The 16,032-nt window shown below is 38.6% G+C and overlaps 2 protein-coding genes across 3 annotated transcripts; both read right to left on the bottom strand.

The window, feature by feature from the left end:
* Positions 1–3,762: 3,762 nt before the first annotated feature.
* ids (iduronate 2-sulfatase) lies at positions 3,763–11,467 on the bottom strand. The gene is made up of 9 exons (XM_027154696.2): positions 11,268–11,467; positions 10,961–11,097; positions 10,137–10,314; positions 9,855–9,943; positions 8,179–8,379; positions 7,926–8,096; positions 7,563–7,689; positions 6,679–6,852; positions 3,763–4,831 (listed from the first exon to the last, which is right to left on the bottom strand). The coding sequence occupies exons 1-9, from the start codon at positions 11,359–11,361 to the stop codon at positions 4,281–4,283; spliced, it is 1,722 nt and encodes a 573-aa protein (XP_027010497.1). The 5' UTR covers positions 11,362–11,467; the 3' UTR covers positions 3,763–4,280.
* A 485-nt stretch (positions 11,468–11,952) lies between these two features.
* LOC113647773 (lysozyme g-like) lies at positions 11,953–15,891 on the bottom strand. Of its 2 annotated transcripts, none has more exons than XM_027154698.2 (5): positions 15,734–15,891; positions 13,409–13,492; positions 13,123–13,328; positions 12,828–12,966; positions 11,953–12,346 (listed from the first exon to the last, which is right to left on the bottom strand). In XM_027154698.2, exons 1-5 carry the CDS (start codon positions 15,768–15,770, stop codon positions 12,213–12,215), a joined length of 600 nt encoding a protein of 199 aa, XP_027010499.1. In that variant the 5' UTR covers positions 15,771–15,891; the 3' UTR covers positions 11,953–12,212. The 2 variants fall into 2 exon arrangements, with proteins under 2 accessions (XP_027010499.1, XP_027010500.1); XM_027154699.2 differs by lacking the exon at positions 15,734–15,891 and adding an exon at positions 14,921–15,076.
* Between the last annotated feature and the right edge of the window lie 141 nt (positions 15,892–16,032).

Genomic DNA, 16,032 nt, shown 5'->3' with positions numbered 1-16,032 from the left:
CATGTTTGCATCTCTTAGTTCCAGTCAAGAGAAATCTCAAACCTCTTCTTATCACTTTAAGGCAACAGTTCGATGAAGAACCACATATGGACATGATGGTCCACATAGGTGTCCACATACCTACATATAGTGTAGGCATCTAAAGTAAATGTAACAATACAGCATTTTTGTTTGTCCTAGCTCACTGTCCCTACACTTCACCTTAAAATTCATTTACTAGTATTATTATTAATGTATTTATTTATTTTATTTTATTATTTATTTATTTATTTGTATTATTATGAACCTCGTTCATGAAACACCCTTTTCCATGAGCCACCTATTACAGGTTTTGAAAAAGGGTCATTTTCTATCACTTCACTTCATGTAAATTGTCAATCTTGTCATCAAGTCATATGTGCAACAGGAAGTTGCATCACTCAAATCCTAAAGATCACAGAAAATTTACACGAAATTTAAGTCTCCGATTTTGTGTGTTTAATTTAAACGATATTGTGTTGTGCTGAAAAGATCTCTATAAAACTCCCTCTCCATCTCCCAAATTATACAGTAGATCAAAAGTTAATTATTCATTTAATGAAGTAAATTATTAATCCTTAATATTGTTAGAGTATTAGCAGGGACGCTACATCCACATAAGTTTTTGCTCATTTTCTGATAAGAAATTCACCTCTGTTACTCAATTCACATCAAAATGCTGCTAATATCAGAAAGAAAGCTCGAAAGAAAACGATTAAATAATTCAGCGTTACGATTTTACAAAGTCCACAGGTTAAATGTTTCCGTACCACTTTTGATTAAAGCAGTGAATTCTGAACAGATGAGAAGTCTGGCTGTTTTGAAGCAGAAAAAATTCATTGGAAATGTGGGGGGAAAAAACATTTTTTTGTGCGTTTTTTTCTTTCTTTCTAATATGCAGTAAAGAAAATTAGGTCAAACCATTAAAAACATTCTCAGCCGAATCTTTTACAGAGCTGCATGTGATTGGCTGCAACAGAGGATCCGCTAGAGAAGCGGCAATGATTTGTGGAGTCACTGATTTACAGTCAGTTTCAGTCAAATGTTCATTGCTTCTGCTTCACTATTAAAAAATACTACTAATTATAATATGAATAAAAATTCTACAAGTATTTTTGAGTGCTCAGTTCAGTCCACTGGATGACTTTGCTGCATGTGTATCCGGAACGTATCCCTGCAGTCAATGACGCCTGATCTAAACATTTCCGTCATTTGCTCTTAACTGTAAATTGATGAGAGTCGTCCTGCAATTTTACTTCTCCTTTGATCCAGGAAAGTAAATTCCTGTTTTCTGCCTGCCTGCAAGCTAGTTTGTATTGCTGGATGTTTGCGAGCTGAGTCTGGGCTCTTTACTCCGAAAAAAATCTCCAACTTAATCACGGAAGCCCTTGTGATCAAAACCGCTTTGATTTCAAAAGTAATAGGTCACAGACTATTTCATAATACGGGCCAGCTGTCTTTTATAAGGCCCACATTAGGGCTAGAATAAACATGGACTCATTGCTTTCTAGTTCAGTGGATTGAGTTGGGTTTGATATTGCTGCTTGGCAGAGGATGCAGCAGAAAACCTCAACTAAATAAAACCGGGTTTTCTCCTTAAAGTGTATAAATGGTTGTAAATTCTCAAACAAAATTAAATATCAAATAAAATCCTGCAGAAAGACACAAACCAAGCTTTCAAGCTTTGAGTTTGGCATGTAAGAAGTAAATAAACTAAAGCAAAAAGTCATAAAAGACAGATATATATATATATATATAGCCAAGGAGTACATGTGTTTTTCATTCAGTAAATTCAGATAATGTATTCAGTCCTTTCACAGCTCCATACATTAAAAAATATTAATTCCATATTTACGGTGACCATAAATTGAGAAAAATTCACCATTTGACAGATATATGCCAGTGTTCAGGGGGTTAAGGGTTGTATGTTCTCCCCATGCTTCAAGGGTTTCCTCCCCCAGTGCTAAGACATGCTTGGAAGGTTAATTGACATCTCAAAATTGTCCATAGTGTTTGAATGGGTGTGATAGTGTGTGTGAATGCACCCTGCAATGGACACACTGGACGCCCTAAGCACCTTGGTACAGACGTCAGGCTCTTGTGACTCTGAGTAAAATAATCGGTTCAAAAAATGGATGGATGGATGGATGGATGGATGGATGGATGGATGGATGGATGAATTGATGGATGGATGGATGGATGGATGGATGGATGGATGGATGGATGTCAGTGTTCCGTTGATTTTCTCACATGGCTAGAAGCATGCTCGTTGAGTCATTACTGCACCAAGTGGTCAAAATGGAAACTGCAATACTCGCTTTATGAACGTTTTCAGTGGTGGAGCAGAGTTTAGAACATTTCATGGGGTTGTTAAAAATCCCACCAAACTGCTAACATCTTGTTTTATTGCCGTTAACCTTAAATATTTCTGAACACAAATCCAAAACAACCATTTATACTGTCTATATCAAAGATTGGAAGAAGGACAGAGGGTTGTGGAAATTATGGAGTGGGTAACAAACATACGTCGGAAACGTGACCTTATTTCTCACCCAGAAGCTGAGGTAAAAAAAATTATCAAAGAAAGAAAGAAAAATATCTCGGCCTTCTTTTAAAATTCCTGATTTTTTTTGTGGTGTAGATTCGGATGTTTTGTGTGTTTTATCAGATGTAGGTGCGAGGAAAAGCGATGGGAAGCACAAGGTTACAACACTCAAAACAAACTGCAGGACTGTATACTGAAATCACAACCGGTGCTTTGGACTTGTTTTATTACAAATAAATAAATATATAGTAAAAGAACAAGAGAGGTAGAGAGATGAAATAGTATAATTGTGAGGGAGGCTGTGGGATTTATTTTACAGTAAAAGGAGTCTACAAAACATGTTGCTCTCATCTAAGCTATTGATGATAGAACAAAGAAAAATCAGATCAATTTGTGAATCGTTGCTTTGTTTTGGCTCCAACCCAAAAATATCTTCTTTTTTTTCCCCAAAGATATTTACAAGCAGTCCTCTACTTTGCAAGTCTCCAGCATGTCATTAGTTAGAGCCATGCGTAAAGCAGCAGTGGTTATGGAAATCAATGTTTATTATTCAGAGCAGTGATCCCTAACCGTGTCTGCATTGATTCCCTGTTAGAAATCACACTGAAACTAATACGGTTAATACAAATCATTTATCATCACTAAGTCAAATTTTCTCCCCTTCTCTGAGTGTTTGTCTTCTGCAGCATAATCCCATTTACATGGAGAACGTGACAAGTGGATAATAGCCGTGCACATAAAAAAAAACAAAAAAAAAAAAAACGCTTTTTTATTTTTATTTATTTTGTAATCATTTCCAACAGAGGGAAAATGCTGCTATTTAAATAGAATACAGAATGCATAATTATTCCTGAAAACACAATACAAAATTAAACCCATACTTCTTGCTTAAAAGCAAGCCTAAATTAAAGCCTTGTATATCTAGCGTACAGGATACAAATGCTAATTTGATGTGTGTAGTTTATATATCGGCTTCAATCAGCGTGTGGATCCATATCCGACTGTGTGAACGTTGCTCTTAACGAAAGCAGCTGGCAATGAAGGCTGTTTGTTGGCACCTAAAGCCGATCCCTGAGGGTTACCCTCAGCCGCACACTCCTGCTTCACGTTTATAAAAACACATTTCAGGAGGAAAAGGAACAGACACAAGAAGACTTGCTTTTGTGTTATGTTTAGGTTGAAAAAATAATACGTTTAGGTTGAAAAAATAATACGTTTATTGGGTTCTACGTGAATATTTAATATTCAGAGTAATTAAAGCATTGTGGGTGTGAACGGTATTGAAAATAACAACAGCAAGAGGACTGGAGGATAAAAAAAAGGTGTGAGATGGTCTTTAAAACACTGTGTAGCAGGTGAAGACATGAGAAGAAGTAAACAGTGCTAATTTATCTGACTGAATCATTTCCCTTATCTCGATGATGCAATCATCACTGCGGTGCATATCAGAGTCATAACATTTGTGATTTTTTACCTATTAAACCTCTCAGTGGTATAAAAAACATATTTCTAGATGTAACTTGTTTTATCATCAGTGTTTTGCTACACTGCTAAAATCTGTACTGGTCTCTGTAGTGTTCTCATTTAGCACTAAATCTTTAGTGTTGTCTGTTAAAATTAAATGCATTTCAACTCTGTTCAACACCACAGGAATTAACAGGCCAAGTGTTTTGATATGAGGTCATTTTTGCTTCCCTTTAAATAAACTGTCAATTTGTCAAGTGTGATTTTTTTTTAAAAAAGTGATTTTTTTCTTCTTCAAAGTCTCTCTAAAGTACGTCGTGTGCTCTTTGAGACTTTCCGTCCACGAGTGCCACATACTCAGTTTCAACATCCCTGCTTTGGCGTGATTTTGTTCGTAGTAAATGTTGTTGTCCTCGTTCGGGTCCTGGGAGAGGATGTAAAGCTCACCGGCGTGCACGTCACTCAGATTGGCATAGAAGCGAGAGGGGTCGAAACCCACCCACAGAGTGAAGCGAAAGTCAGTGGTGCGTGCGGAGTAGCCCATTACGGTGATATTAGCAAGTGAAGGCAGGTCCGAATCATCCCGGATATAGTCGCACGGGCGAGGGTACTGGCTGAAAGCATACGCTTCATGGTTAGCCCTGTGCTCATGCCGCCCAAGGAGATGTACGAGGTTCGAACCCTCGGTACACAGGTCAATCTTAAAGGAAGGTAACTGGCAGTGGTGGATGGTGGCGAGGCCTACCAGAGACACCAGGGTGGGGAAAACGTCAACCAACTCCACCATGCTGCGCACCAGAAAACCTGAGACAAATAAGAGCGGAAGATGATTGAAGGAATGAGAAAGTCATACAAAGCCACTTATGTTCCTACAGCACATGAGCTACAATGACAGCAACTGTGACACTATGGATACTTGCATTGTGGGTATTAACAGTGCTGCAACTAACAGCAAGGATACACAGGACAGTTTTTTCAGTATATTTCTTGGACCGTTGTACAGGTTCCCAAGGTTACAACTATTACATATGTTTCCTATAAAACACAAAAGAGAATGTGGGAAGTCACAGACAACGTTAGCCAACTTTCAGTACCGCCAAAATCCTGACCAAAGAGAGAAATCAAGAAAGCTTGACTATGAAGGCAGATGATTGACAGGATTGTCCAAGTTTAACAGTTGACGTTGAATACAGTAAGTACGAAATACAACATGGACGAGTCAGTGTTCTAGGAAAAGAAGTCAAGACTAGGTGGTGTGACACTGAGCTGAATTGTTGTTACATCCAGAAGTCGATTACTTTTCATTGACAGCATGTCTGGAAATCTTGACACACAGACGTTTCATTGAGGAAATGAGAGTAAATTAGATCCTGACAAATAAAGTTATACCAGATCTTTATACTCAAAATGACTCAACAGCTTCGACATTCTTCCACGTGTAGGTAATGACAATAAATAAATAAATGGGGGTGGAGGGGGGAGGGGTTGTCCTGAAGACTTTCCCACATCAGATATCTAACTGCTACCACAGATGCAGCAAATAAACTTCATCTCTCTCATTTTCATTTAACTACAACAATTTTTACATTGTTTTTTTTATTTGTTCTTCAATACACAGCACACGATTTAAAATCTGGTTGTTATTAGGCTTTGTTTACATAGCGCACCTTCCATACAGTTCCCTATGAACGATCTGTTACCATAGAAACAAAAATGGATTAGAATTCGAATGCTAACAAATCATGAGAAATAGTGTCACTCGATAGCTGCTGAACAATCGGATTCAAGAACCCAACACGCTGGGAATTCAACAAGCTAAAATCTGACCTAAACAAATCTGATGTAATGATGGCCTACTAACATTTATTTTAAAAAAACAAATCTAAACCACGTTTTTTGATTGAAAAAAATTACAGCTGTTGTGAAAGCTATCAAATAAAATAAGATCTAAAATGACTGTGTATTAAGAGCAGCACACACTGCCATTAGACAATGACTAATAAGTTTGCATAGGTGTGTGTGTGTGTGTGTGTGTGTGTGTGTGTGTGTGTGTGTGTGTGTGCGCATGTTCTTCACTTTAGGCAAAAAAAAAAAGATTATTTATACAAATCTTTACACAAATCTCTGCTGTAGGCAACACTGAGCTAGACAAATCCGTACACTGGATTTAGGCAGTGTTCCCTTAGGAAAGTGGTCCAGACTTCTGCATGGAAATTCAAGAGCACAGCTGAAGAACAGTACAAAAACAGTTCATGGAATTAAAAAAATAAAATAAAATAAAAAAAAGAACCTCCATGCTATAAAACGATTACTAGTAGTAATTAAAAAATAAAAGTTGAGATATAAAATATTGTAACATCCGAACAAAAAAAGTGTCATTCGTTCAAAAAGTGTGCTTATTAAAGTCATAACAGTGGAGCACAAGAAGGAAAAGAAGAAAAAAAAGGGGGGGGGGGTTAAATTATTCTATTTTACACTGTAGCAGCTCAACGGTACACACAGGAAACGTTCGGGCTCGATTGAAAAGCAAAAGGCAGTAAATGTTCCCTCCAAATTGAAATCAGATACGGAAGAATTGGCTTCATCTAATGGCTCTCGGAGGACTCTGTCTCACAGTCGGAGAACGAGACAGATGCCTCAAGTGTGCTTACCTTCGTCAAACTGCTCCTGTGTGTTTTCAAACACGTTTACATAAGAGAATGTTTTCTCCCCGGGCCAAGGCAGAGGTGAGGTCACACCTGGAGCGTACACTATTAACGGCACACGGGTGGCTACGTCGAAGTTGCTGTACTTGGCCCATTCCCCATGTTCGCCGAGGGACCATCCTGGAACACACACTGCGATGAGAATCTTATACACCGCCTCATTTTGCTGTCTGCTTCATTACAGCAGCCAGGTGTCTATGATTAAGGATTTTCTGTCCCATTAGCATAATTCTTCAAGTAAAACAGCGCTACTTTTCTCAGGCTGTGAGTCAGCACGTATGCTAAACGTTACGGCGACGGAGGTTAAACATCCGCAGGCTGAGATCAATGGCTGAGATGTATTTTCATATACAGATCACTTGTGCGTCTGTAAAAGAAAACGTCTGAGTTTGTGCTTTAAAAGACAGCAGATGAGAGAAATCCTGATGTTTCAACACTGCCATCTAGTGGCGGAAACTAGCAACGTAAATAAATAAACACTGATTTGTTATTATTATTAATTTTGTCTAACGAAATGGAGAAACACTGGAAATCGAATATTTTCTACTTCCATCTTTTACTTTTTAAACTGCATCCAATATACTCTGTGCTCTTCTAGCTTTGTTTGTTTATTCCCCTCAATGTGAAATATTCAGGACACAGCTTTATTTTCACACTTTGTTTATATTTATATATATATATATATATTTACACCCTTATATATAATTTGTAAAGGATTTTCAATTATAGATAAACTGTTCAATTAAAGGTAAAGTATGGGGGTACAAACTTTTGCACTCAACTTGTGTATGTGTGTATATATTTATATATATATGGGGGAATGCACAAACCGTGGTCTGAGGAGAACACCACAATAGTTTTCTTGGCCAGGTCCAGATCATCGAGGGCTTGCAGGATTTTTCCGACCTGGGCGTCCACATACGATACAGCTGCGAAATAGTGCTGTCGAATACGCAGCTACAAAAACAGACAGAAAGCAAATCTACAATGATCATATAAGTGATATACACTTACTCATCCATCTAATAAGCCAATCACGTGGCAGGACAGATTCTAAGACTAATAATTAAAAGTAAAGCGTGTCACTGTTGATACAGTATGCGGTGTAGATTTCACAGTTATGGAAAGAGCACGCAACACGTTAAAGGACACGTCGCTGACTAACTGATGTAATGAATGTGAAAAGGCTGTACCTGAAAGTCCTTAGGGATCGGTCCATACGGGAAGCTGATATTCAGAGCCTGGACATCCTCTCTCTTCCGGATGTCAGTCCAGGGGTTGTAGGCCACTTCTGGAAGCTTCTTAGGAACATCTGGGTCTGGAGCCAGGGTCATGTTCTCAATGGGATACAGCCTGAGGTATTCCTGTGACCCAGCAACACATTGTGTTTAATTTCCTCCTATATTTAACATACAAATACATATACAGTAGTTGTATTTTATGTACCTTTGGGATCCTGAAGGGAATGTGAGGTTTGTAGAAGCCCACTGCAAGGAAGAAAGGATTCTCCGTGTCTTTCACAGCTTTGAGCAGTCGTACAGCCTCGGCTGCATTCTCCAGGTCAGGCAGCGTTTTCATAGGCATCTCAGAAACGTTCACAGCGCACAGCAAATTACTGTGAAGCGTCCCGTCTTTGTTTTTGCAAACCTAAAAACATTTTCATACAATAGAGGAAAATTATAAGGAAACTTTTACATGAAATGAATTCTTTTTTTTCTCCATTGCATCATTTCCTCTGGGTTTTCCAGACAGTTGTAGAGTTTATTAAAAAAAATTCTGAAACAGTGTTGGCTCAAAAATACTCTGGGTTGTTCAGAGGTCGAGGTTTAACCCCCAGAACTGCCAAACTGCCACTGGTGGGCAACAGAATAAGGCCCTTAACCCTCCCTGCTCCAGGAGTTCTGCATCACAGCTGCCTCTGCACTCCGATCCCAAACTCTTCAGTTAAGATATATAAAGAAAAGAATTCCACTGTGCTGTAATGACAAAATATGTGACAAAATAAAAGTTTCTATGTCCCAATTTCAAAAGGACCAAAAGAAACGATCACGGAGTGTCTATGTTCAGCACAGAAAGAATTTCTAGGATAAAACAATATAGCCATGGTGCTGATAAGGTCTCTGGTGATAACGTATTGTGTTTCTGTGTTCAATACAAAGCTAGGAAGACTATGGCTAAGATTTCAGGCTGTGAACTATGGTCATCGATCATCACAACGTTAAATATAATAAAAAAATTTAAGTTCTTTCACTCTGTCTAGCATTTTCATTCTCACTCAGTGAAGCGAAGAAATGCGAGGTTACTTTCATGCTAAAATGAAATTTTTTTTTCATGAAAAAATCCTGAAGTTGCATCACAAATTTGTGCATTTCTAACCTTAACAATAAAAAAAAAACTCTGGAGAGACTGTTAAAGCGCCACATTCCAGGTAGTCCAAAATCAAGTGGCCTCACAATCAATCAGTCAATCAAGGAACATTGTCTGGACATAAGCTTGTTGACACTCGAGCATCATTCCATATGTACATCTGATTCCAGATTTATTCCTCTTTTGTCGTTATATTCTCTTTGAGAAGGCTTTGTACTAGATGTTGAAGTGTGGCTGTGAGGATTTGGGTTCATTCAGCTAAAAGAGCATTAGTGAGATCAGGGTTCTGATGTGAGGGGATCAGGACTGGGGTGCAGTCAGTATGAGGTGCTCAGTGAGGTGGAGGTCAGGGCTCTGGGCTGGACACAACATCCTGGTAAACCGTGTCTTCATGAAACTCGCTTTGTGCGCAGGTACGTCGCTACAGCATACAAGGACATGCTGAACAACTGTGTGCTTTCAGTTTTTTTTGGCGGAAGAACCGTACGTGGGTGTGACGATCGATCGAGTGACCAGAAACATTTTCACTTTCCAAATAAGGGTGATTATTGCTCTATTTTGTTCCCTGGTAGAAGAATCATATTGCATCTAACTCAGTTTCACAAAATCATTTTCAATTTAGACTCCAAATTGATTTAGTGGGCCAGATTACAGGATTCCAGACATTATTAGGCCATCCCTGGTGTATAAGCAGACACCACTGAACTAAAAAGAATGTAGCAAGCATGCAGGCTCTCTCACACTGACACACTAACCTTCCTCTTTTCATAGCTGAAAGAGGGTGGATGATACGGTGGTACAGACCAGCTGTATGGGTAATCATCCGTGTGATTGGAGGCGATGCCTTTATGTCAGAAACAAGACAAAGACGTTATTAGTGCAAATGCAGACAACATAGTTATAGGTAATGGGAATGAAGGACGTTTCTTATTTACAAACAAGGCAGAAATCGAGCAAGGGAATGAAGGGATATTTGAATAACAATAAACCTGACACAAAACCAGTGAATGCCATTAAAAAAAATAAAAATCAGGCACCTGGATGAAAGACCTTCCCCACAGACAGCGTGGTGTAGCCTTTGGATTTGAAATACTGAGGCAGCGTGGTGTAGTTGCCTGCGCTGACTCTCCAGTAGGAGTTGAAGTCGTACAATCTGGTGGTGTCTGGCCTTCGACTTGTAAGGAAAGACGTCCTGCTTGGGCCACATACTGCTTGCTTTGGAGAAAGGAAAAACAGAACAACCTTTAAAAGGCTATACAGAAATATAAAAATAAATACTCGTCATATTTTAGACTCAGACAGAAATATGCTTGATTTTCATAATCAGAAGTTGTATTTAACCTTTAGACCAACGTGTAATAATTAGAAATGATTAGCAACATATAGAGGGATCTGGGTGTGAGAGGGATCTGGGTGGGTGAGCGACCCGTGTGAGAAAAGTTAAGTGGTCTGAGACAGAGAGATCTGTCCGTGTGTGAGAGAGATCTGTCCGTGTGTGAGAGAGATCTGTCCGTGTGTGAGACAGATCTGTCCGTGTGTGAGAGAGATCTGTCCGTGTGTGAGACAGATCTGTCCGTGTGTGAGAGAGATCTGTCCGTGCGTGAGAGAGATCTGTCCGTGCGTGAGAGAGATCTGTCCGTGCGTGAGAGAGATCTGTCCGTGCGTGAGAGAGATCTGTCCGTGCGTGAGAGAGATCTGTCCGTGCGTGAGACAGATCTGTCCGTGCGTGAGACAGATCTGTCCGTGCGTGAGACAGATCTGTCCGTGCGTGAGACAGATCTGTCCGTGCGTGAGAGAGATCTGTCCGTGCGTGAGAGAGATCTGTCTGTGTGTAAGAGATCTGTGTGTAAACTCAAGCTACCTGGGCAAAGGCGTTGTAGAACACGGTGCTTTTAGAGGCCAGTTGGTCAATGTTGGGTGATTTTACCACTGGATCAGAGTAACAACCAAGAGTGGGTCTCAAATCATCAGCTATAATGTACAGCACATTTAATTTGCCTATGAAGAGAAGAAAAAGAACAGGTTCATAACGTGATCATGCAGTATAATGAACATGGGTTATTAAAGATCACGTTAATTAACTCAATAATCTCGTGCCCCATAATTACATGATGCATCAGTGACATGGGGAATCATAATAAACAATTAGCTGTTAGCAAGCAGGCTACCTTTTGTACACATACACAGGTCCAGAAGGTAAACCATAAATAAACACAGCCATACGTGAGCCCTTAAAGAAAACATCCTTTGCCTGATTAACATGTCGACGCGACATCACATAAAATATCCGGAATGGTCTGCATTTTAAAACCACAGACTTCAGACCTTCCCACGTCGTCTTCACTTCCTGTTTGGCTCCTGAAGACCCGCCTTCTGCTCATATAGAGCTCCTATTGGTCATCTGATCTCTCAATCTAACTGACTCCTCCTCAAAATATCTATATTTCAATAGGCGTAAATTTCTTTTTCTTTCTTTTTGTCCTTTTCTTTGATTTCACTGTCAGTTTGAAGTCAGGGCTCTGGCTCTAAAACAATAACTTAAACTAATCCAACCAAATTTAAACCTCTACTGAACTAATGCTAATTCTAATGCTAGTGCTGTAATATGTTTCTGTATGACTTTTTATTTCAATAAAGTGTTGAGATATGAGGAGCAGACTGACCCTAAACCGTTTCACATCTCATTTACTTCTTGAAGTAAATTGATATGCGGTGACCGTAAACACCAAAGCATATGATTGGCATCATTTTTATACTCATTAACACCATTCAGTAACCCTCGTGCTTTGTAGATGGGGACATGGTCATCTTAGAAGGGACTATGCCAAATGGAATAGAGAAGAATCTTTAGAATTAGACTGAATACATCTTTTTATTGACTTGCAGTGACACCTTTATTCAAGGAGAAACGTGGACACATTACATTGGCCGTTTGTAATATTGTTAATAAACAACTGCCAAATACATTTTATAATACTATTAACTATATTGGTGTTTGATCCTTAGGAAGAAAGACAAACACAATTTATCATCCACATTATCAATTAGTACGGTATAAGGATAAATTTTAAACAAGTAGTATATGTTACACAGTGCATCATGAGATATACTGCTCAGTAGCCATTGCATTTGAACCACTGGGCTCGAGCCACTACATCATTCGCATAGTCCTTCCCTGTGGTCTTCATGTCCATGCCCTCAAGAGAGCAGACGTTTCCTGGGCCAGCGTTGTAGGCTGCGATTCCTCCTGAAACAGGACAAATCGTAACATTATTTAGTAAATATACAATAGTATTGTTTCAGCTAAATAAGAAATTTGACACGATGAAGCAGCAGTTACAAGATAGTGATGTAGTAGTGTAACACATCTAAACCTGAAGCAGAGTTACTGTTACCAAACTGAAATGGATTGTTTTTTTTTTTTACCAATTTTATTCCTTTTATTCCATAGAAATTTGAATTAAAAATGATTACACTAACATTTTATTAAAGTATGCATCTCTGTGTATGTTGTTACTATGGAAATAATATATTAGAAGAAGCAGATTAATAAACCTTGTAAACAGAAGTATTATCCAAACCATGCTGCTGTATTATGGAAAATTCTAACTGAACAGAATCAACAACACTATTTGACTATTAACAAATGAAAATGTCAGTAAAGTTATTGTGGTATATAAGAATTTTAAAAAGTATTCCCTGAAGTTAAATTGAAATGAAGTTTATACCTTTAAATTGATCATTCTTGGACCAATCTGGGAATTTTTGCTGAATTGCTTTTATGAAAGTGATCAAAATATCAGTAGCTTGAGCGATGTGCTCCTCACTGTTCCAGGCTCCTTCTGGATGGTGGTAACGTTTGTCAACCTATAACAATTTATAATAATTCTTTCAATCTTTTCAATCTATAATAATTCTAAACAACATTTAGTCATTTAACGATGTTTTTTGCCACATGACACATTTCAGCATTATATATCTAAAGAAAGCAATTTCGTATTACTCATGTACTGTTTTAGTAACCTGCATAAGCCCAAAGGCATTGCCATGATCTCCCCAACCATCGACAAGTCCTGATCCACTCGATCCAGCCCTCGTCTCTCTGGATATGATGCCCGCCATCACAGCTGGGTCCATCATTTTATCTCTGGCAACTTTCATGATAATGCACTTGTACTGGTTCATCCTCTCCAGATCAACTTCAGCCATTTTATGTGAAGCGGCAACATCTTGATCAACAATATGTTAAAACGTTAGTAACATTGTAAACAGAACAAGACACAGGTACAATGAAAGTTAAGAGACATACTACTTATGGTGTAGTTGTCCTGGGAAGCCGTTTGTGGAGACGCTCCAGTCGTACTGATCTGCATGAGATCTCCAAAAATGCAACCTAGAAAAAATAACAGAAAAAACCTAGAAAAAAGCTTTGAGCTTTTTTTTTTTAATCAATAAAACAATTCAGCAGGTCAACAAATCACATGTATATCATATGAAGTTAAGTTTGCACGTTTTTACGGCTTGTTTACATTTCTTATGTGACGAACGAAGGAAGATTCAGGGAAGACAGACAAGCATACTGCAGTACCCCAAAATTTTAAGTTAATACTGTGGTGTCACCTTTCAAAACAAAAAATAAGGTTATGTGACAAAATTTTGAGCTACAGTTGTGTCATTCTGGCCATAAACAGCCAATAAAAAGGACTACAAACCCCAAAAAAAGAAAAGATGACTTTGGGTAGAAAAGTAATAGTATTCTAATATGTACCAAATCTAATATGTAGGTGATCTGCTGTGGCGACCAGGGAGCAGCCAAAGGGGAAAAAATAATAATAAATACGTGTGGGGGGGCACGGTGGCTTAGTGGGTGGCACGGTGGCTTAGTGGGTAGCACGTTCGCCTCACACCGCCAGGATCGGGGTTCGATTCTCGCCTCCGCCTTGTGTGTGCGGAGTTTGCATGTTCTCCCCGTGCCTCGGGGGTTTCCTCCGGGTACTCCGGTTTCCTCCCCCGGTCCAAAGACATGCATGGTAGGTTGATTGGCATCTCTGGAAAATTGTCCATAGTGTGTGATTGCGTGAGTGAATGAGTGTGTGTGTGCCCTGCGATGGGTTGGCACTCCGTCCAGGGTGTATCCTGCCTTGATGCCCGATGACGCCTGAGATAGGCACAGGCTCCCCGTGACCCGAGAAGTTCGGATATAGCGGTAGAAAATGAATGAATGAATAAATAAATACGTGTGTAATACATGTTAACTTGTACTAGGACTTTAGCGCATGCGCAGTTCGGTCCCAGCGCGCATTTAGTGACTTGCACTGCTCATTTTAAGCTGAAAATCACCATTTATTTATAAACTTTAAAAGGACTTACAAGCCGAAAAGCTATCAAAACTATAGACGTCTGCAATGCTGTTAATTCCTCGTTTTTATATTTATTGTATTGTTTGATACCCCATTCTTTCTATTTTTACATTTTCTTTTCTTTTCTGTTATATTAGTATTTTAAGAAGTGAAAATTATTTTGTTATCATTTGTTATTTAAACAAACAAAAAACAGTTTGCTCGGCGTATGTGCCGCTCGGGCTGTACTGCGCATGCGCGCACTTTCATTCCTGTAAAAATAATAAACAAAGCAGATGTTCGTGATACTTCAGTAAATGTAGCTGCTGATATTTGTAAAGGTTTCCGTAATCCGACTGTTTTCATCCCTTCTTAATTTAATTAAGTTATAAATTGACTAAATTTATTGACTTTTTTTTGAAGAAAACAAAACTTAAAACAGCATTAAAAATGTAATCAAGAAACAAAAAGTTGTTTCTCACCATTTGTCTCTTCCCGATTTTTCATCATAATGACGAAAACGGTTGATTAATATTAAACTTCTTAGCAAAAATATTTATAATACAGAAATAGCGGTGCAGGACAGGGGTTTTTCTTTCTCCTCCTCTCAACACACACACACACACACACACACACACACACACACACACACACACACACACACACACACACACACAAACACTATATGAAGCCACCCCTGTATCATGTGTCCCAATAGATTAATCTACAATCTATCCAATCTACACCAGTTCCGCCCCTTTCCATCCTTCTAACACTGATCTAATGTAAGACTATTGTGAAAAAGTATATTAATATAGATATTAATATTAATCAAATGTATTGTCTCTGGAATCAGATATTAGTCCATTGAGAATGTTACAGTGAGTGTTAAACTCCATACAGACAGTAACCTGAGCTCATGATAGACTGTGAGCTAGCAATGCTACACAGTCATAACATCGTACGAAAAATATTTCATCTTATATATAAAAACGATGTTGTTTTTAATAAATCAAATGTGCTGCTTCATCTGGAGTAATTCACACACCTAAATACCGTCATCATACTCATTTTATTTAGGCTGTCCTACCTTCTTGCAACATCTCAATTTGATGGCTGGATGTGAAACATGCAGTAAAACTACATACATACATACCACAATGTCTTCAGTGTTAAATGTGCACTTTATGGTATGTACGTGTCAGAGAGAACACATCATTAGTTTAACTTTCTGAAGAAGTGAGTAAAAGTTTTGAATTGGCGCAACAAATCTAATCAGAGATGTCGTTATTTACCAGTTGTAGCAGAACATCCACCTTCGCATGATTCCATGAATTATCCCGAGGAAATAAGCTATAATCCTTTAAATACAACAAATAAGCTCCAGTGCTTAAATATCAATACTAACGAACCCTGACACAAAAAACACACTGGCCTGATTTTCAATTATCATTACCACACATTTAAACATGTAGCCTTTCTGGCACTAAAATTCAACCAATAAGGATAGTCTAGAACCATGGGCGTAAATCCCGGGGGGGACATGTCCCCCCCAATCCGAGGATTGTCAAAAATTTAAAAAAAAATCTCACTC

This window comes from Tachysurus fulvidraco, chromosome 17, assembly GCF_022655615.1.
Source record: "Tachysurus fulvidraco isolate hzauxx_2018 chromosome 17, HZAU_PFXX_2.0, whole genome shotgun sequence".
NCBI classification, from domain to species: Eukaryota; Metazoa; Chordata; class Actinopteri; order Siluriformes; family Bagridae; genus Tachysurus; species Tachysurus fulvidraco.
Note: the sequence above shows the minus strand (reverse complement) of the source record. Positions and strands in the feature narration are given on the sequence as shown.

What these genes read in the sequence shown, in the direction of transcription:
- ids (XM_027154696.2), bottom strand. Translation starts at nt 11,361, where the DNA reads ATGTTAATCAGGCAAAGGATGTTTTCTTTAAGGGCTCACGTATGGCTG. An exon ending in TCTACAACGCCTTTGCCCAG is followed by an intron (nt 10,315 to 10,960) that starts GTAGCTTGAGTT and finishes CTTTCTCCAAAG; the next exon opens with CAAGCAGTATGTGGCCCAAG. An exon ending in CGATCCCTAAGGACTTTCAG is followed by an intron (nt 7,690 to 7,925) that starts GTACAGCCTTTT and finishes CTGTTTTTGTAG; the next exon opens with CTGCGTATTCGACAGCACTA.
- LOC113647773 (XM_027154698.2), bottom strand. Translation starts at nt 15,770, where the DNA reads ATGGAATCATGCGAAGGTGGATGTTCTGCTACAACTG. An exon ending in TGGATGTTCTGCTACAACTG is followed by an intron (nt 13,493 to 15,733) that starts GTAAATAACGAC and finishes TATTTTTTCTAG; the next exon opens with GTTGCATTTTTGGAGATCTC. An exon ending in GGACAACTACACCATAAGTA is followed by an intron (nt 13,329 to 13,408) that starts GTATGTCTCTTA and finishes TTGTTGATCAAG; the next exon opens with ATGTTGCCGCTTCACATAAA.